Source organism: Manis pentadactyla, chromosome 2, assembly GCF_030020395.1.
Source record: "Manis pentadactyla isolate mManPen7 chromosome 2, mManPen7.hap1, whole genome shotgun sequence".
Taxonomy (NCBI): Eukaryota; Metazoa; Chordata; class Mammalia; order Pholidota; family Manidae; genus Manis; species Manis pentadactyla.
In genome coordinates, this window is record NC_080020.1 from 108129573 (window position 1) to 108156930 (window position 27358).

Here is a 27358-nt window from a genome sequence, read left to right on the forward strand (position 1 = left end):
CAAAGAAAGGAGATTTTCAGGCAGACTACTAAAGCGCAAGACTGTACAGCTGCAGTCCTGTCTGGGTCACCCAAATGACAAGGAACTCCTGAGCCCAAAACAGGGCTCTCAGTAGTTGCCCCTACTTGTCTGGAATAGAACGGGGAGAGTGACACACTTGAAGAAAGGGGAGTATGGGCAACCTAAGACAGGAGGCGTGCTTATGGGTTTAGGATTTGGGGTTTTATAGGGCTTTTTGGGTAGGAGTCAGCATAAGGCATGATGTATACAGGTGATTAATTATTCTTTTGAAGTTTTGTCTTAATAATAGGGTTATTTAGGTGACTGTGTTGGTTTGGATTTCAGCACTCTTTGTCCACATAGGTTTATTTATACTTTGGAGATCTGTCTACTGCCCTAGTTACAAAGTTACTTGATTAAGGGGCTGGAAGAAGAGGAAAAATAGCATGTAGGTTAAGTTAAAGAATAAGCTGGGTCTTTTTGCAGGCTAAGTAGATTTTATAATGACATGACCTTGTCTTGTTTCCCTACTCTACTTCATGGGGTAGGGCAGAGAAGTCATTGATTGGGGAATATCTGGACATTCCAAATTGTTCTTGGTCTTTGAAACTTCAACTAATTAACTCATTAACTCTGTGAGTCCTTTCTGGCTTTCTGGTTTTGTCTGGTTAACTTTGAGAGTCCCTTTTAGTGAGCTTTACTGGCTTTATTCTCTCTCCACCCATTCATATCTACTTTTCTGCTTAACAGAATTATTAACTGTAACAGGAGTTTGGAGTCACAATGGACTGACTAGTAACAAGAATAGGATAGCAGAGATAAGAGGCAGCCATTGCCCCTGGGGTAGAAATCCAGACCTTGTTCGAGATTTGTGACCTTGAGTGGTCATGGGTTGCTGGCTGGCAGAAGTCACTGTAGCCACACACCAGTGGAACTTGTTGGAACTTCACCTTCTGGAACTTGCCAGAAGTCTGCCCTCCAGGATGCTGGGGAAATCTGCTCATGGCAAGGTATCTCACAGGAGGTACTCTGCTATAAAGCTGCCCAAGATGGGTGTCAGCAGAAGTGGCTGGCTGCCATGCACTTCAGGAATCTGGTCCTAGGGAAGATACATATGTGGTGGGGTCCTGGTACCAGAGAAGCTGCCCAGGCTGCAGAAGCCTGCCAAGAAAGGACTTCAAAATCAGGAAGGCCTTTGTCTCCTACCATGTCTCTTTAGTTCCCTCTACTGACAGTTTAACATTGTAACAGCAAACAACAAAAAAATATTTTAAAGGTCCATACGTATTTTCATAAAACAGGCAAAAAGGATAAATTTGGAGCTGAGAGGCAATAAATCTATAAAGAGCACAGTGGAGAAGAACATGTCTGGCACAGTGAATAGCATACGCAAAGACTCTGAGTTTGACAGTTTAGAGGGATGAAAGAAGGCCTAAAGGCTCCTAGTATGAGGGGAAAAGTGGAGAAAGGTGAGGCTGAAGAGGACATGCAGTGGTTCTCTCTTGAGGTGGGTGCCTCATTCACAACCAACCCTGGAGTGAGCCCAGATTGGCCATGTCTATATTAACTGACCCTGTCTTCTGGCCATGGTGCATTCAATTATTAAATGAGGTGATCATTAGGTCAATATTTAATGAGCACCTACTATATGCCAATCAAAAGTTATTTGGTAATATATATATTACCTACCTTTGTGGAGATAGATCCAAGGGTAGATAATAAACAGATTCAGGGTACAACTCTGACAGAAGCCAAGCCAATCACATTCTTAATCCTGGTAATTTGAAATATTGAAGAAAGAAGCACAGAGAAAGACTAATCTCATTAATGTCAGCACTCCAGGGAGACAAACCCACCTGCTACTGCTGAGGTCCCTGGGGAAGGCCTTGATTTCTTTACCTCCCTGTACTTAAACTTTCCCTAACAGTCTCCTTTATTTTTTTCCTGAAACTAATTAAAAGTCAGATTCTGATGCTTGAAAAAGAAAAAGTTACACAACACAGGATGGCTATAGGTTAGTAGAGTCAGATCAGGTAGGGCCTGAGATGCCATGTTAAAGATTATAGACTTTACCTTTAGTGGAACAAAATGCTATTGATGCATTTTAAGCAAGGGAGTGATATGATCAGATTGTATTTTAATGACCTCACTCTGGTGCTGTGAAGACAGTGGAATGACAGAAGCATGAAAGTGGGCAGTTTGGTTGGGAGACCATATTGTTCTCTAATGACAAAGTAATTCATACTGGAATGGGGAGAATAGAAATGAGAAATGAGAGACTCAATTTGATACACCATACAAGTCAGTAGGACTTGGTGATCGGATTGGATGTGAGAGATGGAGGAGAAAGAAAGAGTCCAGAGTTACTTGGCCAATGGCACTGACATTTACTGACTCATACAAATCTGAAGGAGGAACAGATAGATTGGTGAGGGAGAGCAAGAATTCAGTATTATTGATTTTAGAGGTTCTTATGTAAACTCGAGCTAAAAAAGACTTTTAGTTAATGTACCTTTTTACATTCATCTAAAAAAGCAATTGGCGGCGGAGCCAATTTGGTGGCATGAGCAGAGCACCAGAAATCTCCTCCCGAAAACAAATATATTTATGAAAATATAACAAAGACAACTCTTCCTAGAACAGAGACCAGAGGACACAGGACAACATCCAGACCACATCCACACCTGTGAGAACCCAGCGCCTCACAAAGGGGGTAAGATAGAAGCCCCGGCCCGGCGGGACCCGAGCACTCCTCCCCCAGCTCCCGGCGGGAGGAGAGGAGTCGGAGCGGGGAGGGACAGGGAGCCCAGGACTGCTAAATAGCCAGCCCTAGCCATCTGCACCAGAGGGCAGAAACAGTGCATGCGTGGGTTCCTGGAAACTAGGCAAACAGGACAGTAAGACCTGTGAGCAGGTCCCTGTAGCCAGCACACCTGGGACAAAGAAAAGCAAGTGCTTTTTGGAAGTCTTAAAGGGACAGGGACCCTACAGCCGGATGGAAGGAAGCGTCCTGGGACACTTAGTTTAGCAGCAGAGAATCTGGGGAACTCTGGGCACTCTAACCCCCTGGGCAGCAGGGAGCACAGAGGCCCCTCATGGAGATAAATAGCCTCCCGGCCGCTCCCCCTTCAACGCGGCTCCACCATTTTGGAGCAGCGGCCAAAGCCAGGCCACGCCCACAGTAACAGCGGAGATAAACTCCACAGCAGCCGGGCAGGAAGCAGAAGCCCTGTCTGTGCACAGCTGCCCAGCACAAGCCACTAGAGGTCGCTGTTCTCCCAGGAGAGGAGGGCCACAAACCAATAAGAAGGGAAGTTCTTCCAGCCATGACTTGTCCCAGCTCTGCAAACTATTTCTATCACCATGAAAAGGCAAAATTACAGGCAAACCAAGATCACAGAGACAACAACAGAAAAGGAGACAGACCTAACCAGCCTTCCTGAAAAAGAATTCAAAATAAAAATCATAAACATGCTGACGGAGATGCAGAGAAATATGCAAGAGCAATGGGATGAAGTCCGGAGGGAGATCACAGATGCCAGGAAGGAGATTACAGAAGTGAAACAAACTCAGGAAGGATTTATAAGCAGAATGGATAAGATGCAAGAGGCCATTGATGGAATAGAAACCAGAGAACAGGAACGCATAGAAGCTGACAGAGAGAGATAAAAGGATCTACAGGAATGAAACAATATTAAGAGAACTGTGTGACCAATCCAAAAGGAACAATATCCGTATTATAGGGGTACCAGAAGAAGAAGAGAGAGAAAAAGGGATAGAAAGTGTCTTTGAAGAAATAATTGCTGAAAACTTCCCCAAACTGGGGGAGGAAATAATCGAACAGACTACGGAAATACACAGAACTCCCAACAGAAAGGACCCAAGGAGGACAACACCAAGACACATAATAATTAAAATGGCAAATATCAAGGACAAGAAAAGAGTATTAAAGGCAGCCAGAGAGAAAAGGGTCACCTAAAAAGGAAAACCCATTAGGCTATCATCAGAATTCGCGACAGAAACCTTACAGGCAAGAAGAGAATGGCATGATATATTTAATGCAATGAAACAGAAGGGCCTTGAACCAAGGATACTGTATCCAGTATGATTATCATTTAAATATGATGGAGGGATTAAACAATTTCCAGACAAAAAAAGCTGAGGGAATTTGCCTCCCACAAACCACCTTTACAGGGCATCTTACAGGGACTGCTCTAGATGGGAGCACTCCTAAAAGAGCACAGAACAAAACACCCAACATATGAAGAAGGGAGGAGGAGGAATAAGAAGGGAGAGGAGAAAAGAAACTCCAGACAGTGTATATAACAGCTCAATAAGCGAACTAAGTTAGGCAGTAAGATACTAAAGAGGCTAACCTTGAACCTTTGGTAACCACGAATTTAAAGCCTGCAATGGCAATAAGTACATATCTTTCAATAGTCACCCTAAATGTAAATGGACTTAATGAAACAATCAAAGACACACAGTAATAGAATGGATAAAAATGCAAGACCCATCTATATGCTGCTTACAAGAAACTCACCTCGAACCCAAAGACATGCACAGACTAAAAGTCAAGGGATGGAAAAACATATTTCAGGCAAACAACAGCGAGAAGAAAGCAGGCGTTGCAGTACTAATATCAGACAAAATAGACTTAAAAAACAAAGAAAGTAACAAGAGATAAAGAGGACACTACATAATGATAAAGGGCTCAGTCCAACAAGAGGATATAACCATTCTAAATAGATATGCACCCAACACAGGAGCACCAGCATATGTGAAACAAATACTGACAGAACTAAAGGTGGAAATAGACTGCAATGCATTCATTTTAGGAGACTTCAACACACCACTCACTCCAAAGGATAGGTCCACCGGGCAGAAAATAAGTAAGGACACGGAGGCACTGAACAACACAGTAGAGGAGATGGAACTAATTGACATCTATAGAACTCTACATCCAAAAGCACCAGGATACACATTCTTCTCAAGTGCACATGGAACATTCTCCAGAATAGACCACATACTAGGCCACAAAAAGAGCCTCAGAAAATTCCAAAATATTGAAATTCTACCAACCAATTTTTCAGACCACAAAGGTATAAAACTAGAAATAAATTGTACAAAGAAAACAAAAAGGCTCACAAACACATGGAGGCTTAACAATATGCTCCTAAATAATCAAAGGCTCAATGAACAAATTAAAATAGAGATCAAGGAATATATGGAAAGAAATAACAACAACACAAAGCCCCAACTTCTGTGGGATGCAGCGAAAGCAGTTTTAAGAGGAAAGTATATAGCGATCCAGGCACACTTGAAGAAGGAAGAACAATCCCAAATGAATAGTCTAACATCAAAATTAGCGAAACTGGAAAAAGAAGAACAAATGAGGCCTAAAGTCAGCAGAAGGAGGGACATAATAAAGATCAGAGAAGAAATAAACAAAATTGAGAAGAATAAAACAATAGCAAAAATCAATGAAACCAAGAGCTGGTTCTTTGAGAAAATAAACCAAATAGATAAGCCTATAGCCAAACTTATTAAGAGAAAAAGAGAATCAACACCAATCAACAGAATCAGAAATGAGAACGGAAAAATCACGACAGACTCCACAGAAATACAAAGAATTATTAAAGACTACTATGAAAACCTATATGCCAACAAGCTGGAAAACCTAGAAGAAATGGACAACTTCGTAGAAAAATACAACCTTCCAAGACTGACCAAGGAAGAAACACAAAAGTTAAACAAACCAATTACGAGCAAAGAAATTGAAATGGTAATCAAAAACTACCCAAGAACAAAACCCCCGGGCCGGACGGATTTACCTTGGAATTTTATGAGACATACAGGGAAGACATAATACCCATTCTCCTTAAAGTTTTCCAAAAAATAGAAGAGGAGGGAATACTCCCAAACTCATTCTATGAACCCAACATCACCCTAATACCAAAACCAGGCAAAGACCCCAACAAAAAAGAAAATTACAGACCAATAGCCCTGATGAATGTAGATCCAAAAATACTCAATAAAATATTAGCAAACCGAATTCAAAAATATATCAAAAGTATCATACACCATGACCAAGTGGGATTCATCCCAGGGATGCAAGGATGGTACAACATTCGAAAATCCATCAACATCATCCACCACATCAACAAAAAGAAAGACAAAAACCACATGATCATCTCCATAGATGCTGAAAAAGCATTTGACAAAATTCAACATCCATTCATGACAAAAAACTCTCAGCAAAATGGGAATAGAGGGTAAGTACCTCAACATAATAAAGGCCATATATGATAATCCTACAGCCAACATTATACTGAACAGCGAGAAGCTGAAAGCATTTCCTCTGAGATCGGGAACTACACAGGGATGCCCACTCTCCCCACTGTTATTCAACATAGTACTGGAGGTCCTAGCCATGGCAATCAGACAAAACAAAGAAATACAAGGAATCCAGATTGGTAAAGAAGAAGTTAAACTGTCACTATTTGCAGATGACATGATATTCTACATAAAAAACCCTAAAGACTCCACTCCAAAACTACTAGAACTGATATCAGAATACAGCAAAGTTGCAGGATACAAAATTAACACACAGAAATCTGTGCCGTTCCTATATACTAACACTGAACCAATAGAAAGAGAAATCAGGAAAACAATTCCATTCACAATTGCATCAGAAAGAATAAAATACCTAGAAATAAACCTAACCAAAGAAGTAAAAGACCTATACCCTGAACACTACAAATCACTCTTAAGAGAAATTAAAGGGTACAGTAGCAAATGGAAATTCATCCCATGCTCGTGGCTAGGAAGAATTAATATCGTCAAAATGGCCATCCTGCCCAAAGCAATATACAGATTTGATGCAATCCCTATCAAATTACCAGCAACATTCTTCAACGAACTGGAACAAATAATTCAAAAATTCATATGGAAACACCAAAGACCCCGAATAGCCAAAGCAATCCTGAGAAAGAAGAATAAAGTAGGGGGGATCTCACACCCCAACTTCAAGCTCTGCTACAAAGCCATAGTAATCAAGACAATTTGGTACTGGCACAAGAACAGAGCCACAGACCAGTGGAACAGATTAGAGACTCCAGACATTAACCCAAACATATATGGTCAATTAATATTTGATAAAGGAGCTATGGACATACAATGGCGAAATGACAGTCTCTTCAACAGATGGTGCTGGCAAAACTGGACAGCTACATGTAGGAGAATGAAACTGGACCACTGTCTAACCCCATACACAAAATTAAATTCAAAATGGATCAAAGACCTGAATATAAGTCATGAAACCATAAAACTCTTAGAAAAAAACATAGGCAAAAACCTCTTAGACATAAACATGAGTGACCTCTTCTTGAACATATCTCTCCGGGCAAGGAAAACAACAGCAAAAATGAACAAGTGGGACTATATTAAGCTGAAAAGCTTCTGTACAGCAAAAGACACCATCAATAGAACAAAAAGGTACCCTACAGTAAGGGAGAATATATTTGAAAATGACACATCCGATAAAGGCTTGACGTCCAAAAGATATAAAGAGCTCACCCACCTCAACAAACAAAAAATAAACAATCCACTTAAAAAATGGGTAGAGGAACTGAACAGACAGTTCTCCAAAAAAGAAATACAGATGGCCAACAGACACATGAAAAGATGCTCCACATCGCTAATTATTGGAGAAATGCAAATTAAAACCACAATGAGGTACCACCTCACACCAGTAAGAATGGCTGCCATCCAAAAGACAAACAACAACTAATGTTGGCGAGGTTGTGGAGAAAGGGGAACCCTCCTACACTGCTGGTGGGAATGTAAATTAGTTCAACCATTGTGGAAAGCAGTATGGAAGTTCCTCAAAATGCTCAAAATAGACTTACTATTTCACCCAGGAATTCCACTTCTAGGAATTTACCCTAAGAACGCAGCACTCAAGTTTGAAAAAGACAGATGCACCCCTATGTTTATCACTGCACTATTTACAATAGCCAAGAATTGGAAGCAACCTAAGTGTCCATCAGTAGATGAATGGATAAAGAAGATGTGGTACATATACACAATGGAATATTACTCAGCCATAAGAAGAAAACAAATCCTACCATTTGCAACAGCATGGATGGAGCTAGAGGGTATTATGCTCAGTGAAATAAGCTAAGTGGAGAAAGAGAAATACCATATGATTTCACTCATTTGTGGAGTATAAGAATAAAGGAAAAACTGAAGGAATAAAACAGCAGCAGAATCACAGTACCCAAGAATGGACTAACAGGTACCAAAGGGAAAGGGACTGGGGAGGTTGGGTGGGTGGGGAGGGATAAGGGGGGGAAGAAGAAAGGGGGTATTATGATTAGCATGCATAATGGGGGGATGGGAGAAAGGGGAAGGCTGTGCAACACAGAGAAGACAAGTAGTGATTCTAGAACATTTTGCTATGCTGATGGACAGTGACTGTTAAGGGGTTTGTGGGGAGGACCTGGTATAGGGGAGAGCCTAGTAAACATAATATTCTTCATGTAATTGTAGATTAATGAAAACAAAAAAAAAAGGAAAGAAAAGGGGGATTACTCCCTTATAGGATAAAACTAACTGTAAATCAATGATTAAAGCATTCTTAAATATCCTTAATTTTGATCATTTAAAGGATGTCAGATGATCAGCTATGGAAGTACATTTTTCTGATAATATTCCTTTCTCTTAAAAAAAAAAAAAAGCAGTTCCTGTGTGGTGATCTCCAATAAGTTCTTCACAATGATATAAAGGGCATATCAAAGTGTGGGCAAAGGGTTTGTTTGTGTTTATACAGAGGATCAAAGTCTAATTTGGCTACCCAGAAAACGAATTAAGATACGATATGAAGAACTTCCAGCATCAACATTCTCTGGAAGAGTCATTCCAGAAGATGAACATCAAAAAACTTCAACAAAGATCCTGGTGCTGTTGCAGTTGTAGCTGCATTCATCCCACTGGTTCCTGGACTTGCCATTGGAATAAAGAAGGAGATATCTAAGCTGGCCTGTGCATACAGTAAAACAACAAATTTGACTGGACCTATACTGTCGGAACTCAATCAAGAATTAGGAGATGTGCAAGTTGCAGTGCTCCAGCATCTTGCGACTACAGACTATCTACTGTTAAAAGAACATATGGGATGTGAACAGTTCCCAGGAATGTGTTGTTTTAATTTGTCTGATTTTTCTCAAACTATTCAAATTCAGTTAGACAATATCCACCATATCATTGATAAGTTTTCACAAATGCCTAGGGTGCCTAACTGGTTTTCTTGGTTTCACTGGAGATGGCTGTTAATTGTAGGTCTGCTTTGGTTATGTAGCTGTATTCCTATTATGTTAATGTGTGTGCGCAATTTAATTAGTAGTTTAAAACCTATACATGCTTATGTTACTCTACAAGAAGATATGTCAAAGAAATAATCAATATTCCCATATTTTCTTCCGTCTGCTACTTCTATAGCTTTACTTCTTCCTTCCTAATTACAACCTTTAAGTAGAATTCGTGCCTCATAATGAAATTACCGAGTATCATAATTCTTCCAAGTGGTAAAGATACCTCAAGACAAATGCTGGGCATAAAAGCCACAGGGCATAAATCTGCAAAGAAGTAAAAAGCTAACCTTTTCAAACAATAAGGCTTCTCTCTCACTTACCAACTTTACATTTCCCTGTATGGCCCCGGAAGATGACGGTTAGCCAGAGACGGGTAAGATTCCTCAAGGGAGGAACAACCTAAGACAGGCACAGTCACAGGGGGGCCATCAGGTGAGAAATTGGGGATCAACAGAGGTGAGGCTTAGAACCCCACCCCCCCTGTTTTGAGAGAAATCTTCTGCATCCGTGGATGTTTTGTTGCCCTTGTCTAGCTTGGATTAATACTTAGTCTATAGGCACAGACCTGATCACCTACATTTGCCCTCTTACAGCACTAAACTATGTTTTCTACCTTTATCTTGCATCTACCTACTACTTCAGCATTTTATTAAAAATAATAATAATAATAATAACAATAATAAGGGAGAAATGTGGGATTCACATATAAATCAAGTATAAAAATCAAACGAATATTCATATTTGACCTGATTGTTTATAGTTCATAATGCGTGATTAAAACCGAAAGTTTCTGTGATGACTGCCCTTGCACTGTTCACCATGTAAGAACTTATTCACTATGTAAGAATTTGTTCACCATGTAAGAACTTGTTCGTTATGCTTCAGAAGATTGGAGACTGTTGAGAATTAGGCTTGGGGTTGATTAATGATTGTGCATTGAGTCCCCTATACAGAATTTTATTGTTGTTAACAACCATTTGATGAATAAATATGAGAGATGCCCTCTCAAAAAAAAGCAATTGGCAATTCATTTTTGAATTTTATATTTGCTGAGAAAGAGAGAAAATTCCTCTGTCGGCATAAGAGCTGCTCTGTATGAAAGGACTTCAAAATTAAAGTTATTATAATTGAAGGAGTTGTAACTAATAAGAACTTTATATAATTTAAGCTTTAGAATAAATTCATTCTGGGACAGAACAGAAAGACTGTTAGGTCATTTAGGTTTTCTAGGTTTCATTTCACCTCACAAGAAACTATATACCCTCCTTTACTCTGCAATATAAAATTGAGCAAGGAAAGACAAGGCTGTGAAACAACTAGTTGAGTTTATTTGGGGTCTTAGAGATTGCAATCCTGGAACATGGTTCAGGAGGAAACCCAACTACATGCTCCAAATTGGGAAAAGGGATTAGGGCTTTTAAAAAGCAACAGGTTTTTAAGGGGGGAATTCCCAGGGGACTTACATGAACTGTTTTGAAAGAATTACCATCCGCTAAAGCTATTGTACCTATATTTAGCTATACACAATTGGTTGCTTAGGCTATTTGCTAGGCAAAAGTCTATTTTATTGCAGGCAGCATGTTTGTCCAAGATATTTGTGGTTCGAGGGAATGTGAACTTCAACATTCTTCCAAAAATAACCAGTTCCCGAAAAGAGGACATGCATAGACCCTACTTACCTAATGCCCTCCTGGCTCTATTTTAGTTCCTCTCATTGTCAATGTTAACTCCATTTTGTCAACCTTACAGTAACTAAACCTTTTCCATATCCTATGGGCAGTCCTGTTTTATGATTTCCTTTAATGCTTTTAATGATATCTGTATTACCTGCAAGACATGTCTGCAAGATAAACAAGTTCTGGTAAGTGTGTACTATTGCTGCAATATTATATAATTTCCAAGTTCTGTGCTTTGTCAGGGACCTGACATTTAAAGATAAAGTGTATTATTAGAAGTTCCCTAGAATATTAAGAATCTTAATACTTCTAAAACAAATTAACAGAACACACTGAAGCCTTCAAATAATTGTTATTTAAATTGCAAAGATTCTGTTAAAAGCTACACTTTGACTTATATTATCAATTTTTAATTCTTAATAGGCAAACACTTTTAAACTACAGCATGATTTTAAACTAAACATGATTTCCAACTGGCAGATCAGCCATATCAGCTTCTTAATATCCTAAAGAACATACCTTAAGGAAAGCATTGTATTAGGTTGAATAATTTTGGCTGCAGCTCTCATAAAATCCAAGTACAACCTAAACAATGAAGGAGGTACCTGGTTAGGAAAGCGAATCCCAGAGTTAAGACAGGCTTCAGTGCTGACATAAACCAGCAGCCCAAGCTCCATTTCTCTGCAAGTCTCTTGGCTCTGCCTTTGTGTGTTGGCTTCATCCTTAGCTTGACAGTGAAAGGGGTGTCAGCTATCCCAAGTCTCATATCAAAGGAAACTACTGTCAGAGGAAGAGAGAGGCAGTTACTACTGAAGGTCTCACAGAATTGTAAGGAAGAATTTGTCCAGAACTGCAGATCAAACATTTCCTCACATTTCATCAGTTCAATCTTGGTCACATGCCTGGCCCAGAACAACCAATGACAAAGGGTTAAAATTATCCTTATACTGATCAAGCCTGTATCAGTCAGAGATCCCCAGAAAAATGGAACTAAGAGGGGATATATATATATATGTATATATATATGTGTGTGTGTGTGTATTATACAAAAATGTGTACATTTAATATAAAATTAAAATAATTACAAACTTAAAACAATAATATATATGTATAATTTATATATATAATAAGGATATTCTCCTTAAAGGCAACTGATAGTGGATGTTAATCACATCTACACACTACTTTATAGCAACACCTAGATGAGTACTGGATTAGGTAACTGAATACCATAGCCTACCTAAATTGATACATAAAACTAACCATCGCAACTTCCAATCCAAACTTGTGAGGAGTGTGTCAAAGAAGGGTGGAAATGGAAACCTCTACAAAATCGGTATTCTTTTAGGAGGAGGAGGAGTGGAGGTCAACTAGTAAAGAGAAAACATCCACTTCTAAGATCTATCATAAATAAGTCCACTTATCTCTCTCATTTCTACTGGCAATCCCCAATAACATATTTATAATGATGAACATTTTCTCATATTGAAATTGTGTCCATATCAGAGAGTTGAGTTTCGTAAATGAATTTATAGGCAGTATAATGTTTGGAGAGGCAGACACACATAAAAAGGGTTTCTTTCAATTATACACTGTATCAGTGAATTAGAATTAATTAATCTGTCAATTATCGGAAAAAACCCCAGACGTTTAAACAAGATAGGTGCTCATTTCTCTCACATTCAAGATGTCTAAAGGTTGTCCAAAGTTGTATAGCACTCCATGGTGTCAGGGTGCCAGACTCCTTCTGTCTTGTTGCTCAGCCAGAAGTGGTTCCATTCCCAAGGTTACTGGTGGAAGTCTCGTCATCATATTCACAATCGAGCCAATAGAAAGGAAGAAAGTGAGATCATGTTCTCTCCTTTTAAGGGCATTTCCTGGAAGCTGAGCGACTATTTCCACTTACCTCCCACTAGCCAGATCTTAATCATATGGCCAGACCAGGCTATCAGAGGCTGGAAAATGTAGGTTTTATTCCTGGCAGCCCGTGTGCCTCCTAGCGGGGAACAGCTATCCTGGTCTGCCCAAAATTTAGGGCTTACATGAGACACAGGACTTCAAATGCTAAACAATTGGTCACCATAGTTGCATTACTCTGGTAGGAAAGGAAAATGCATATTGGCCATCTCGCCAATGAGAGAGATGCTTTTCTGTTGTAACTGACAAGAAATCAGACCTATAATAGCTTAATATGAAAAATAACTATTTGTTGGCTAATACAACAGAAAAACAGGCCTAGATAAAGTTACTAGAACGAGGTTCCTCAGCAATTGTCTATTTCCCTCTCTGTTGGCTCCATTCCCAGGCAGGTAAAAGGCTGCCAGCAGCATCGAGCTCCCAACCTAAGAAGAAATTCATCAGAAAAGGAGAGCCATCTCTTCACTAACAACCAGAACTAAATCAAAGAGCCTGGCTCTCATTTACCCGAATTTGACCATGCTTATCCCTGAACGCATTCCTGTCCCTAGAGCATCACTGTCTCTCAGGGCAGGGGGTCCATATCACCCAAACATTCAGACCTGAAAGAAGGAAAAGAAAGGTTTTTTTAAAAGAACTGTGGGTACTATTGTCAAGAAAAGGATGACTGGAGGCTGCTGAGTCACAAATACACAAATGTCCACTACAAACTGGTATTTCTATGGTTCCTAATCTCTTTGCTAAGACTACAATGTCTGAGGAGGGGAGAGCTTCAGTTCACTGCCAGGAAGAACATCTTGCTGTTACAAAATGGCTACATGCACAGGATACCTAGATGATGGCATAAAATGTTTTCTTTTTCTTTTTCTACAGACAAACATGTATTTATTTCTAATGTCTTATTTTTTGTTTCTCATGTTAACTTTATTTTAAAATTTTTATTAAGGTATTATTGATAAACACTCTTATGAAGGTTTCACATGAAAAAACAATGTGGTTACTACATTTACCCATATTATTGAGTCCCCACTCATACCCCAATGCAGTCACTGTCCATCAGTGTAGTGCAATGCCACAGATCCACTATGTGCCTTCTCTGTGCTACAGTGTTCTCCCCGTGACCCCTCACACCATGTGTACTAAACATAATACCCCTCAGTCCCCTTCTTCCTCCCTCCTGACCTGCCCTCCCACATGCCTCCCCTTTGGTAACCGCTGGTCCCTTCTTGGAGTCTGTGAGTCTGGTGCTGTTTTGTTCCTTCAGTTTTGCTTCATTGTTATACTCCACAAATGAGGGAAATCATTTGGCACTTGTCTTTCCCCAGCTGGCTTATTTCATTGGGCATAATATCCTCCAGCTTCAACCATGTTGGTGCAAATGGTAGGATTTGTTTCTTTCTTATGGCTGAATAGTATTCCATTGTGTATATGTACCACCTCTTCTTTATTCATTCTTCTACTGATGGACACTTAGGTTGCTTCCATATCTTGCTATTGTAAATAGTGCTGCGATAAACATAGGGGTGCATGTGTCTTTTTGAATCTGACAACTTGTATTCTTTGGGTAAATTCCAAGGAGTGGGATTCCTGGGTCAAATGGTATCTCTATTTTTAGTTTTTTGAGGAACCTCCATATTGCTTTCCACAATGGTTGAACTACTTTACATTCCCACCAGCAGTGTAGGAGGGTTCCCCTTTCTCCGCATCCTCACCAGCATTTGTTGTTCTTAGTCTTTTCAATGCTGGCCCTCCTTACTGGTGTGAGATGATATCTCATTGTGGTTTTAATTCGCATTTCCCTGATGATTAGTGATGTGGAGCATCTTTTCATGTGTCTGTTAGCCATCTGAATTTCTTCTTTGGAGAATTGTCTCTTCATATACTCTGCCCATTTTTTAATTGGGTTATTTTCTTTTGGGTTTTGAGGCGTGTGAGTTCTTTATGTATTTTGGATGTTAACCCCTTGTCAGATATTTTGTTTACAAATATATTCTCCCATACTGTAGGATGGATGGCATAAAATGGTTTTAAACAACACTTTCTGTTTGGCTTTCCTTCCTCATACCTCTCCCACCCTTTCCTCATGATCTTTATTAATCCTCTACTCTTACTCCCAATCAGTTTAAATCAGTTTTCCTACGTGGATATAGAAGAAAGGAACTTCCGATTCTTCAAGTCTCTGAGAGAAAATTATCCAAAAGGTCAACACACTCTTGTTTAGTTAATCTGGCCATATATTAGTTTAACACCAGTGATATTATGCAGACCATTTCTGTTGCTTTTTTCAGTCTTACGAAAACACCTCCTCCACACCCACACATATATATCCCTGCAGATATGTATCTTTTGTGTGTGTGCATGTGTATGAAGCAATTTAAACTTTCCAGAGATTACCTGCATCTTTATCTCTAAATCCTTTCAACAACTTTAAGTAGGTAGATGTAAATATTATTCTCCACATTTCACAGTTAAAATCCTGAAGCTCAGAAAACTCAAGTAACTTGCTTATGTTAGCAACTAACTAGTGGCAGAGTGCAGATTAGAACCTTGCTTCTCTCAGTTCCTATATCTCTGATCATTCCACAAGCCTGCTACCACCCTCACCTCCTTCCCCATTTCTGCACTTTGCAAAATTTCAACTGTTTTATATCTGGCACTTTGGGGAGGCTCTGTATTATACTAGTTACCAACAGGGGCTTCAGACAATGAGAGACCAGGGTTCAAATACTATCTACTCTTCTTCTCACACTTCTTCTACCCTGTTTAATATAACCCCATGCTTATGGTTTTGCTACCACTTATACAAATGATTTGCAAATTTATCTTCACCCCATAACTCTTAACTGAGCTTCACATTTCCATATACTCCTACATGAAATGCCAACTGGCTCTTTTTCAGTTGCAAATGCCATAGGCAATTCAAATTTAAAATGTCCAAACCTAGAATTATCATTTCCTACCCTTTCCGTGATTCCCCCAGGTCCTATCTTGGAATCATCCTTGAATCCTTTTACCCACTCAGTTCCATTCCACTCCCATTCAGACACAGAGTCCCAAATATTTCTCCTCTTTTCTATTTCTAAGTGGAGATGTATGACTATCCAAGCCAAAGTTTTGTTTACTGTCTTCAATTTTATTAGAAGGATGATTAACCCATTGTAGTAGGTAGAACAATGGACCCACAAATTGTCCACATTCTAATTTCTGGAACCTGTAAATATATTACTTTACATGGCAAAGAAGAATTAAGACTGCAGGTGGAATTGAGGTTGCTAATCAACTGACCTTAAAATAGGGAGATTATCTTTGATTATCTGGGGAGACCAGTGTAATCACAAAGATCAAAAGAGGAAGGGGGAGGCAGAAGAGGTCAGACTGATGCCATATGAGGACTTGGCTTGTCTCTGCTGACTTTGGAGATGGAGAAAGGGGGTTAAGCCCCAAGGAATGTGGGTGACCTCTATAATTTGAAAGACAACAAAGCTGATTCTCTTCTCCAACCTCTGTGTATTTGTTTTTTAGTTTCTGCCACAGATTGCCACAAAATTAGTGGCTTAAAACAACACACACTTATTCTCCTATGGCTCTGGAGGTCAGAGTTCCAAAATCAGTTTCAGTGGACTGAAAGTCAAGGTGTTGGGAGGGCCATACTCCCTCCAGACGCTCCTGTCCTTTCCAGCTTCTAGAGGTGCACTTCTTGCATTCCTTGGCTCACGGCCCCTTCCTGTCTTCAAAGCTAGCTAGCAGCGTGACATCTTCAAATCTCTATGTTTTTATCACATCACCTTCTCCTTTCTGAAGTCACATCTCCCCACATCCCAGATTCTTCCTTAAGAATCGAACTTCAAATAGTTTGTGAACTCTTTCAGGACTTGTTAGAAACTACGCATTCCTAAAGAATAACCAGCCTTTCCATTACTATTAGACAGACTAGCAGTGTCCAAAAGAACTTTCTGTGACGATGAATATGGTCTATAGTTGTGCTATATTTAATATAAATGGAACCATTTAATATGTGGACTTTCATGACTGGCTTCTTTCACTTAGCACAATGTCTTCAAGGTTCATCTATTTTTATAGGATGTGCCACTATTTCATTCCTTTTTATGGACAAATAAGATCCCATTGTTTGGATATACCACATTTTGTTTATCTGTTCATCAGGTGATGGGCTTCTGGGTTCTTTCTGCCTTTGCCTATTATGAATAATGCTGCTATAGACATTCCAGTCTAAGTTTCTGTGTGACCATGTTTTCACTTCTTTTGGGTATAAGTTGAACTGCTGTGTCATATGGCAACACAGTTGGAGGAACTGCCTGTTTTTCAAAGTAGCTGAACCATTTTACTTTTCTACCAGCAGTATATGAAGATTCCAGTATCTTCATATTCTTGCCAGTTATTATTTCACTTTTTGATTGTAACCATCCTAATGGATGTAAGTGGCATATCATTGTGTTTTTGATGTGGCTTTCACTAATGAATAATGGCGTTGAACATCTTTCCATGTGTGTATGGGCCATCTACACCTCTTCTTCAGAGAAATGTCCAAATACTTTGTCCATTAAAAAATGGGGTTAATTTTTTTATTACTGAATTGTGAGAGTTCTTCCAATACTCTAGATACATATCTATGAGAATCCTCAGAAATGTATGGTTTGTAAATATCTTCTCCTATACTGTAGTTTGCTTTTCACTTTCTTAAAGGTGTCCTATTTTTTTCTTTTCCTGCTCATGCTTTTGGAATTGAAGCTAAGAATCCATCACCACATCTGAGGTCATGAAATTTACTTCTATGTTTTCTACTAAGAGTTTTACTGTTCAGCACATTTTATATTTGGGATTTGATTTCTTTGAGTTAATTTTTGCATATGGTGTGAGGAACGGGTCCAAGTTCATTATTTTAAGCAGCAGATGTATCTGAGTAGGACATTCAGGTATTATATGCTTATACAAATTTAAGTGAATCAACATGCAGAGCGCTAAATGAGAAAAAAACAAGTACAGAGCTACAGCTTTATTTGCCATTGGCTTATTTTGTAAATTCAAATATAGGCATTGAGATAATGGAGAAATTCATTCTGAGGTCTGCCTCCCCACTGCCCAATCTGGGAATTTTTAATGTGTTAAAATCAGAGATACATTACAGTTGAGTGTACATGTTACTGCTTTGTTAGAGTTAACAGAATAAGTAGTTCAAATATAATTTAGAATTTAATTTCAAAATACAATGTTTGTGTAATCCCTGAAGTACTTCTACAGAGCCTTTACGAATAGATGGATTAGAAAGCCTAGATTAGCTAACCCTGGATTAGAAAGATACTGGCAATAATTGGACATTGTAGCATACTTTAACTTGTGGCCTATATGGATTTCCTGAAAAGTTTGGGAGAGCATGTGAGAAGACCAGATGTGTATTTGAAATGATAATTTAAAAAGTGGTTAACTTTGAGGGAGAAAGAAAGTTCATAAGGAAGCAATTGCAATACAATAATCCAGATGAGAGAAACTGAAACTGAAGTGTTGCACTGCAACAGAATGAGTAAAACTGGGAATTGGGGTCTAAGATATCTTGTAAAGAGGGAAGCAGTTTTTAATACCACATAGTTCAGGGGGGTTTCTGTATGATGGTTACCAGTTTACAAAAATATTGATAGCATCTGAAAAATACGTAAATTCACAGCGGGATAATCATTTAACACCTTGAAACTGGTGCAGACATGACTCACATCTTGCCATTTTGCAGCTCTCCTTAACCACTGCACCACAGGAGGCCACACAGGCAGGGAACAGAAGGGCTGAGATCTGAACCAGGGAAGCCTAGCTACAGAGTTCATGTTCTTTGCCATTTTGCCATCAACATTCAGTCCTGAAAGTGTACAAATTCATCCTTGAAAGTCAAGAGGCAAATATAATTTGGAATATGGAAGATACACAGGTGAGAAGAAAACCAGAAATGACAATCCCCTTCCATGTCAAGTTAAGAAGCCTGGACTCTGGATCTTAAAGGCAGTGGGGAAAACCATTCAGAGGTTTTAGGCAAAGGTAACACAATGAGACATGAGTGCATACAAGACCACTCTAGAGCATTTTGCTCCTTTACGTTTCCTTAGCACCTCAACATAATTTTCATTTTTCATTCCAGGAGTTGGGCCTTCTCCAAGCATCTCATACATTTATATTCCATTTCTTTTTCCTGAGAAAATGTTATACTTCAAAATTTGATTTACTTTTTTATCCATTAAACAAATGATAAGTACACATTACCTAGTATGAGGCACTGCTTCAAAGAGACTATGAAAATAAACTTACAAACTAGGTAAATTAGGGATGATGATTTGCATTATAAAACAGTACTTAAATGTACAGATTTATGTAACACCTCAAATTTATGTCTTTTGAATAGACTGGAGGAAAATTATTTGTCTGAAGGATTTTTTTTGCCATATATCAAAGGACCACTGTGTAAAATGATGCATGCATACTTTTTTCCCCCAAATGACCTAATTAAAAACTACTATTACTAGTTAAACCAAACAACATTTAATAAACAAGTCTTCAAATGTCTGTATTAATAGCCTGAAAAAATAAATACTCCATCAACTGCGAGAGCAGGAAGTCCTCGATAATGAGAGATGATGTTAATGCATTACATTTTAGGAAAATTTAAATCAAAATTCCTCAAGCAGAGATGACAATTTATAATCTAACTCTGACACACTGCATTTATTAGAAGGGGAATATATATATCCTACATATATAGTAACATAATACATGCTCTCTCTCTATATATATGTGTGTATACACTCACACACACACATAACATGACACAAAATAAACTTTCCTCATTGCCTGTCTGGAATTACTATTGAATTCAACTCAAATCTGTGTAGCAGATTCTCAGGGCAAACTTTCTCTACACAAGTCAGGGCCAGGTGTGGTGAGAGGGGACTGAGAAATGGGAGAAATGGGACGCTGTCCAGGCTCGGGAAGAGAAGTAGGGGGGCAATCCCTTTGCAGCCCACACTCCTGCCTTAGACAAGCAACGAAGTCCGCGAGAAACTCCCTGCGCCGCGGGAACACGAGATAAAGGCTATCCCCGACCTTGGGATAAGTTGAAGGGCCGACAGGGGGCTGCGGCGGCAAGGGCACGCCGGACGGGGAAAGCACCCGGCCGCCACGGGGGACGTTCTTCCCCCGAGATCCGTCCCGGCTGCGCGAGACCTACGCGCGGCCCCGGGCCCCTCCCAGCCTCGCTGCTCCGCGAACCTGCAGCCTCAAGGGCCGCGGGCGTGCCGCGCGAGAGGCCCCGAGGACGTCACAGACGCGCGGCCAAGCCTCCAGCCCTCCCCGTCGCGCCCACAGCCCCTCTCCACCGTCCCCTCCCGCGGACACGGGCGCGCAGGCTGCACACTCGGCCACACTCCCTCGCGCGCGCAGCCCGCCGCCTCCTCCCGCCCCCCGAGCGAACATGGCGGCTCTCAAACTCCTCTCCACCTGGCAGCGGCTCTGCGCCTCCGCCCGCGGGTCGGGGGGCGCCTGGGCCAAGGTAAAGTGCGAGCGAAGAGAAGGACGCGATGGTGCCCGCGTTTCCTCCGCTGTCCGCACCCTCGCTCCAGCTCGGGAGCTGGCCTCTGGGGCGCCGGACCCGGGGCACCCCCGCTCTCCTTGCCTCGCCTCTCCTTCGATGACTGCCTTTGCTGGTTTTGCATCCGCTTTCCCGACGGGGCCACTAGAGGCCAAGGAGCGCCCTGGCACTGCCTTGGCCTTCGGGGCTCGCTCGCATCTTCCCGGCGCCATCTCCGCCTCGCCGGCAGCCTCTTGGGAGAGGCTCTGGCTGCCGGAACGGGGCGAGGAGGGCGCGCGGGTTTACCGAGGGGAAGGGGTGCGCCCCGCATTGGGGCTCTCGGGGCGGGGGCGCTTCCAAGGGCCCTGGGTGCAGGGCCGGTTAGCCACCGGTCCGCGCGAGTTCACCGCCAAGGGGGCGGATGCTGGACGCCGCGTGGGTGGAGCGCCGCGCCCCCGTTCCGTCCCTTTTATGGCTGTGCGGCCGCGCGGCGGTGGAAAGGGGACCACGGAGTGGAGCGCTCGCCCTGGCACCCTCTCCGGCAAGCGGAGAAGCCCGTCGAAGCTTGGTCGTGCTTCGCGCCTGGTCTTCGGGCGCGGGCGACACCTCTTCCGAGGCCCTTTGGGGAATTGGAGTTAGAGGATTTCCGTTTTCAAAGCCTTTTGGAAACCTTTTTCCCGCCATTCACGGCCAACTCTCCACAGAGTGGTATCCGGAGGCACCCGCGTTGCGATCGCTGGTTCCTGTGGTGTGTTGTCCCGTGCTCTGTCCCCGCCCGTAAGCCCACACTCAGGTGGGGTTCCTGTCCAGAGCCTTCCTACACGAGTACTGGACCACAGCCCTACGTCCAGGAGGGTGGCTTACTTCGTACCTCCTTTCATGGAAACTTGGAAGCCTCTTCTTGGAAGGGAAAACGAAAGAGTTGTTTTTACTTAGTAGCTTGTTGAGTAACAGTTCTGAGCTCGAAAGCGTGCTAGAGCTCCTGCCCCACCCCATTACTCTGTTCTCTTTCCCATAGTCAGTCTCTGAGGGCAGTGAACACAGGCAGCCTAGCCCTTAGTGCTAGCGGATGGTTTAGAATGGTACATTTTACTAATAAATGCCACTTGGTGAGCATTTTGATAATTGCAACTAGCTTTGATATATAAAGCATTATTAAAAGGGAACTTGACTTTCAGATTGCTGCGGGTGCTGAAAACTAATGCAAACCCGGAAACGGAAATACCCTTGGGTCAAAGTCAGTAACAGTCTGTTTGGGCAGTTACTTATTTGCCCAAATGTAATTTACTCACTTTCCCTCCTTATGCATATTATTATTCCTTTTCCAAAGCCCACCAAACCTCTTAGGTGGCAGAGCTACAAATTGCTGGTTTTGCTGTACCATTGAAAGATCGTAACAAGTTTTAAGCTTTCGCCTTTCAGGCTTGATCGTCATAGTTCCAACTCCTGCCTTTCAGTGCAACCTCCACTCTTGGCACTTCGTGTCCTTGCTGCTTTAACTCTTAGACCCCTTTTCACCTCCTACTTCTGTTAACCTGTAACAGTGTACTTCTTCAACTTTTCTAATGTGTGCCTTGTCTTAACTAGATGAAAATTTGTTGGCTGGGACCACATTGTATGGTTTATTTTCTATCGGTCTTAACATTACGCACTACCCAGTACAGAGCAGTCACTTAATACATGTTTAATACATGGATGAGAGGACCCTGTGGGCAAACTTAGGCAGTAACCTTGATAATTGTTCTGTCAAACATAACAGGTAAAACGAGATAGGATTTGTTTGTTTAATACTAGGTAAGTCTCAAACTTGAGTGTGCATAGAATTACCTGGAGGCTTTATTAAAACAGATTGCTGTATTCACCCCCAGGGTTTCCTGGGTGGAGCCCCAGGCGTTGCATTAATGAGTTCGCAGGTAACGTTAATGCTGTAGGTCTAAGGACTGACCTGTCAGAGCAGAGCCCTTGATAGGACTTAGGTTAGAATAGACTCTCTGAAGGTATCTTCCTTTCCCCCAAACTATTTTGGAGGGAGCATTTAGTACTATTTTCCGTTTCCTGTGGAAAATTATTACTGGGAAAACTCATGAAACTACCAGTAATACTTTACCTACTTCTCTTTCTTGCAGCTATCGTTTTCCAGATCTGTCTCCAACCCAGACTCCTGCACTGCAGTCCTTTTGGTACAGCTTCTGTCTCCTCTACCTGGATGTCACTCAGCACTTCAAACTCTTTCTAACCCGTAATGAAGAAGCCATAACGTGGCTTTTCTCTCCCTTGTTTTCTTGTTTTTTGTTTTCATTGTGGTTAACTACACCAGTATCCATCCAGTGTGTGAACTAGAAATCTTGGAACCATTCTTCCCTCTCCTCCTTTCTCCGCCTCTAATGTTATCACGGGTCATGTTTGCACTTTTTTCTGAAATGCCCATCAGGGTTGTGCTTAGCACAAATTCCCAGCAACCAACTATTTCTTTATGGTAGATCTCTAATTGAATATTCCAGTTGTATTTAAAATTATTGTAATTGTTTATGGACTACTATCCTTACTAGTTTGTAAATTTCATCAGAGCAGAGACTATGCCTGCTCTGATGTGTGCTTTTGTTTGTTTTCTGTAGCCCATGCATTTAGAGTATTTGATATAACATGGATATTTTTCTGAAAAATAGATGAATAAATGAAAGAATGGGTTCCCTTGCCACTTCCTACTTCAGGCTCTTGTGTGAGAGTTGTGATATCTGTTTCAAAAGCTTTGCTATCCTTTCCTCATCGAAGGATGAAGCAGAAACTCTAATGTGGTCTTTAAGGCTTTTTACAACCTGTGTCAGTCTCTCCAATCTGTTTTTCATGAGCTTCTCCCAGTGGAACCTAATACTGCTTTTCCCTGAACACAGTGAACCTTTTTGCATCTCTGTGTTTTCATGCAGGCAGCTCTCCCATTCTGGATTACTCATCCTCATTACTATTTTAACTTGACAACTCTTCAAATTTTTTCATCCATGAAACAAAATGCATTGCTCCTTCATCTGTGCTCCTTTAGAGTGCTGGATATCCCTTCAAGGTTAGAAGAGAATATGTATGTTTCTGCAAAAATAAAGTGTGCTACTGCTATAGAGGATTGCCTAGTATCTGTAACTCTCCACGGGCTCCTTGTGATCTATTCATCTTGAGTGCTTAACTGGCAGAATTTAGTTCAAGATGAACATTTTACCTTTGGTAAACACTGTCCAATGCTTGACAGCTAAAGCATTTCAACACACCTCACCACCTCCTGTTGTCTGTGTTGTCACATCCTTTTTGCAATAATTCTGCAAGTGTTTCAGCCACCTGCATGTTACTGCCTTTTCCTCCAAAAATGGTTCTCTTCACCTCTTCCCATTTGGCCTCCCCTCCCCACTTTTGTTAATCAAATTTTGATATTGAAGTGGGCAGAATCAATCTTCTTATGTTCTGATTTAATTTAACTGTAAGGTGACATGGTAAATTTTACCTGAGTGTACAGTTCCGTGTATTAAGATAAGATTTATTTAAATATATAAAAAAGCAGTATGCTTCATGGATTTTTCCTTTTATAGATCTTCAAAGTGAAGTGAATTTTCATTAAGTTCTGGAGAGTTAAATGATGGGTAAAGAGAAATTTAGGTGAAAGAAATAATGGTGGAAGTGACTAGAAAGAAAGGAGATTCTAGTCTAGGAAGTCATAAGATATAATTTAGGCTCAATAGTGGAACCAGAACTCAAAAGTTATGCATAAGAATTTGAAGTAGAGGACAAAGGGTGAAGATAGGAAGGATTTTAAAGGGAGAAATAAATTCACTAGAAAAATTTTTCAGTGTAAGAATTTTGAGTATTTCTTATACTTCAATACTGAAATCATTATTATATACCTCCCCTAATGGTAATAGCAGAAATTAGTGGCAACATAAAATGGAATTTTGCAGAAGGTAGGAGAATGGAAAAACAAAAAAAGATAAATTAGGTGAGTGCAAAGGGAAATCTTGGTGAACAAAACTATCCCCAGAATAAGTAAATGTTGAAGCTGGTACAATTCGTTACTCTTCATCTTTTTGGGTAACCTCTGGAAACTTGAAGGCTATTTGCTTATATATTAATTTTTGTAGCAGGTGGTGTTTGGCTCTTTGAACGTCATCATTTTAGTACTTAAAATGTTATCAGAGGTAGAGGTCAATTTATGAACAGTTGAGGGCTCCGCTTTGAGTTAAGTTACCTTAGGAAAAAAAGGTAGGTGTTATTAGAGACATACTTTTCCCCACCTGCCTGCCTGATCTTAGGAGTTGTTAGCAGTGGATATTCCTTGACTCCCAGAGGCAGAGAGTGTGGGAGAGAATTTGGGCAGGAAAGAAGCCCATTGAGAGAACAGGCCCAAAGGCTTCCTTGGGCGCTGCCTCCCAGGCTCCAAGCAGCAGCTCTCTGGGCTCCAGGCCCTGAAGATCTGCAGTAAACAACGCCCGTGCAATTGGCTTCCAACATCCTGCTCTGTTTTCACCCACTGTCTGGACTCAGACTGCTAGATTGCTTCAACAGTCTTTGAACACTTAGACTGGCAAACTTGATTGCAAATAAAATAAATATATGAAAGTAATCTTAAAGCTAGAACCCATTTTTTTTTAAACCCTCAACAATGATGGCATGGATTAATTTGCCACATATGGAACATGCTAAAAAAACATTATTTATAGATTCAGTTATATGTGCATGTGTGTTTATGTAGGGTACAGTGGGGAGGTTAAAAATTAAAACTAAACTCCAGTCACTGACAAGTCAATGTTACTGGTGGGAAATGGGGAAGAGGTTGCATTTTTCCCAGAGGAAGCCAACATCCCCCTGGGTATCTTTCGCAGTCCAGACATAGGGCGGAGTGCTTCTGTACACATCGTTATTTAAATCTTATTACATCCTTAGCAAATAAACATCATCCTTTTGTAAACTGAAAATCACCCCGTCCCCACTGCCAAAAAAAAAGTCAGATTATGTAATTTTCTCAGTTTCATACAGTTGTGGCTGAACTGGAATTTGAAAGAAGGGTATTTTTAACTCCAAGATTACTGGAGTGTGTGACCCATTATGGCACACTATTGGTTTCTCGGTAAACAGCTATGAAATCTCAATATAACAAATATACATATAATAGTTGTCAAATATTGTTACCTGAATGTATGAGAAATGAAAATTACAGTGCCTGTGAATTCTTCATTACCTTGAGCCCTACTCACATTCCCTAAAAACATGAGTCACTGTTAATTGCCTTTTACTTCAGTATCTGGATAAATGTCAAACACTTGGGTGTTTTCTAAAATACTTCTGAGGTATTTTTAGGGGGTATAAGGCAAGGTTCTCAGTAATTTCTGACTCTGTAATGAAGTCAATTATCAGCTGAACAGAAGGAACGGAATTCGTGACAAGTATGTTCTTATATGCTTCTGTTTGTTTTCATGAATCTAATTCTCTCTGGTTCTATAGGAGAAATGAGTTTTCTTCTGACTTCCTCTCTATAGAATTCATGTTTCCCATCTGGAAAAATAGATCAGGTGACTAAGGTCTTGACTCTTCACCTTTTTTTTTTGAGCAATAAAATATTGTTTATTTATTTCAGTTTCTTGCATCTTTTATTTTTCCAATTTTATTGAGATATAATTGACATATAATACTGTGTAGGTTTGAGGTGTATAGTATAATGACTTCAGAGTGGAGGTAATGACAGCAAAGTTCTTCATGAAAAAATAATACACTTATAAATTTTTGTTGTATATAAATAATGAATTAGAAGTATAATAAGATGAAGGACTTTTAAAAAAACACTGGGATCTGGTCTTGCTTTAATAGTGTTGTGTAAATTACAAGATCTTGCCAAGCTTCAGAACTTGACCTATAAAATGAATTGTTGGATTAGATAACTGTATTTTTCTCTTTTCTCTTTTGAGGACATATCCTCAACTTTGTAAATGACTCATCTGTTGACTTAATTCAGGCTATCAAACTAATTTCTCAGATTAAAAATATACTTATGTATGTACATGTTTTTTTTAAAGAGAATTGAATAGATTGTTGTAATTCCACTTATTTCCTGTGTTTGGGCAGGGGGCCAGGGTATTCCGCCCTTCTTACCTGACCTTGACCATGGTTGAAATTTAAAGGGGCAAAAGTCCTCTGTATAACCTCTACCTCTGGATCTCATTTGACTTTCAGTCTAGTTCTTTTAAATCAGCTTTTGTACTAATTGACACTTTCAATGAAAGGAGTTTTTAGAGGAAGAAATGATAGAAACTCATTTATGCTCTTACCTTGAAACCATCTGGATGTCTGGGAGACTGATAGTGGGTGTGAGTTTACAACAGCTGTGGGCTTGTTAAGATGGCAGGTATCAGGAGTCAAGTACCATTCTCACTACTCATTCTCTTTTTAGATTGGATTTGTAATAAGAATAGAGGAAAGGTGATGTTTAGTGTGAGTGATTAATTGCAACACAAACAACTCTCTAATTTTCTCCTGTCCATATTGTGGATGAAGTATGAAGAGGAAAACAGTTTAAAACTGATCTTGAATGCTCACTAGATAACCTGTTTGCACAAAGTAGTACACTGTGATAAGACTTTCTATGCGTCCCTTGTAGGTAATAGTTTTCTACAACCATAACTCCAAGCCCCATAGGTGAATGGGCCTTTTTGTGTGCTGTTCTTTATTTGTCCCTTGAGGAAGCCTTCTTTGACCCAAGACTGGATCAAGGGCTCAATTCTAATTCTGTAGTATTTGTAGTATTGGTTATGCTGTACGTAACTTCCTCCAGAGAAGTAGTCTTATCTGAAGACTCA

General features: G+C 40.4%; 1 protein-coding gene across 1 annotated transcript in view; it reads left to right on the forward strand.

Annotated features, from left to right (window-relative positions):
- Window positions 1-20143: 20143 nt before the first annotated feature.
- Window positions 20144-27358, forward strand: part of OXCT1 (3-oxoacid CoA-transferase 1) — a 151507-nt gene continuing 144292 nt past the window's right edge. The window contains exon 1 of the mRNA XM_036910883.2: window positions 20144-20513. Coding sequence (XP_036766778.2) covers window positions 20436-20513 — 78 coding nt within the window. The 5' untranslated portion in view covers window positions 20144-20435. The remainder of the gene's footprint in view (window positions 20514-27358) is intronic.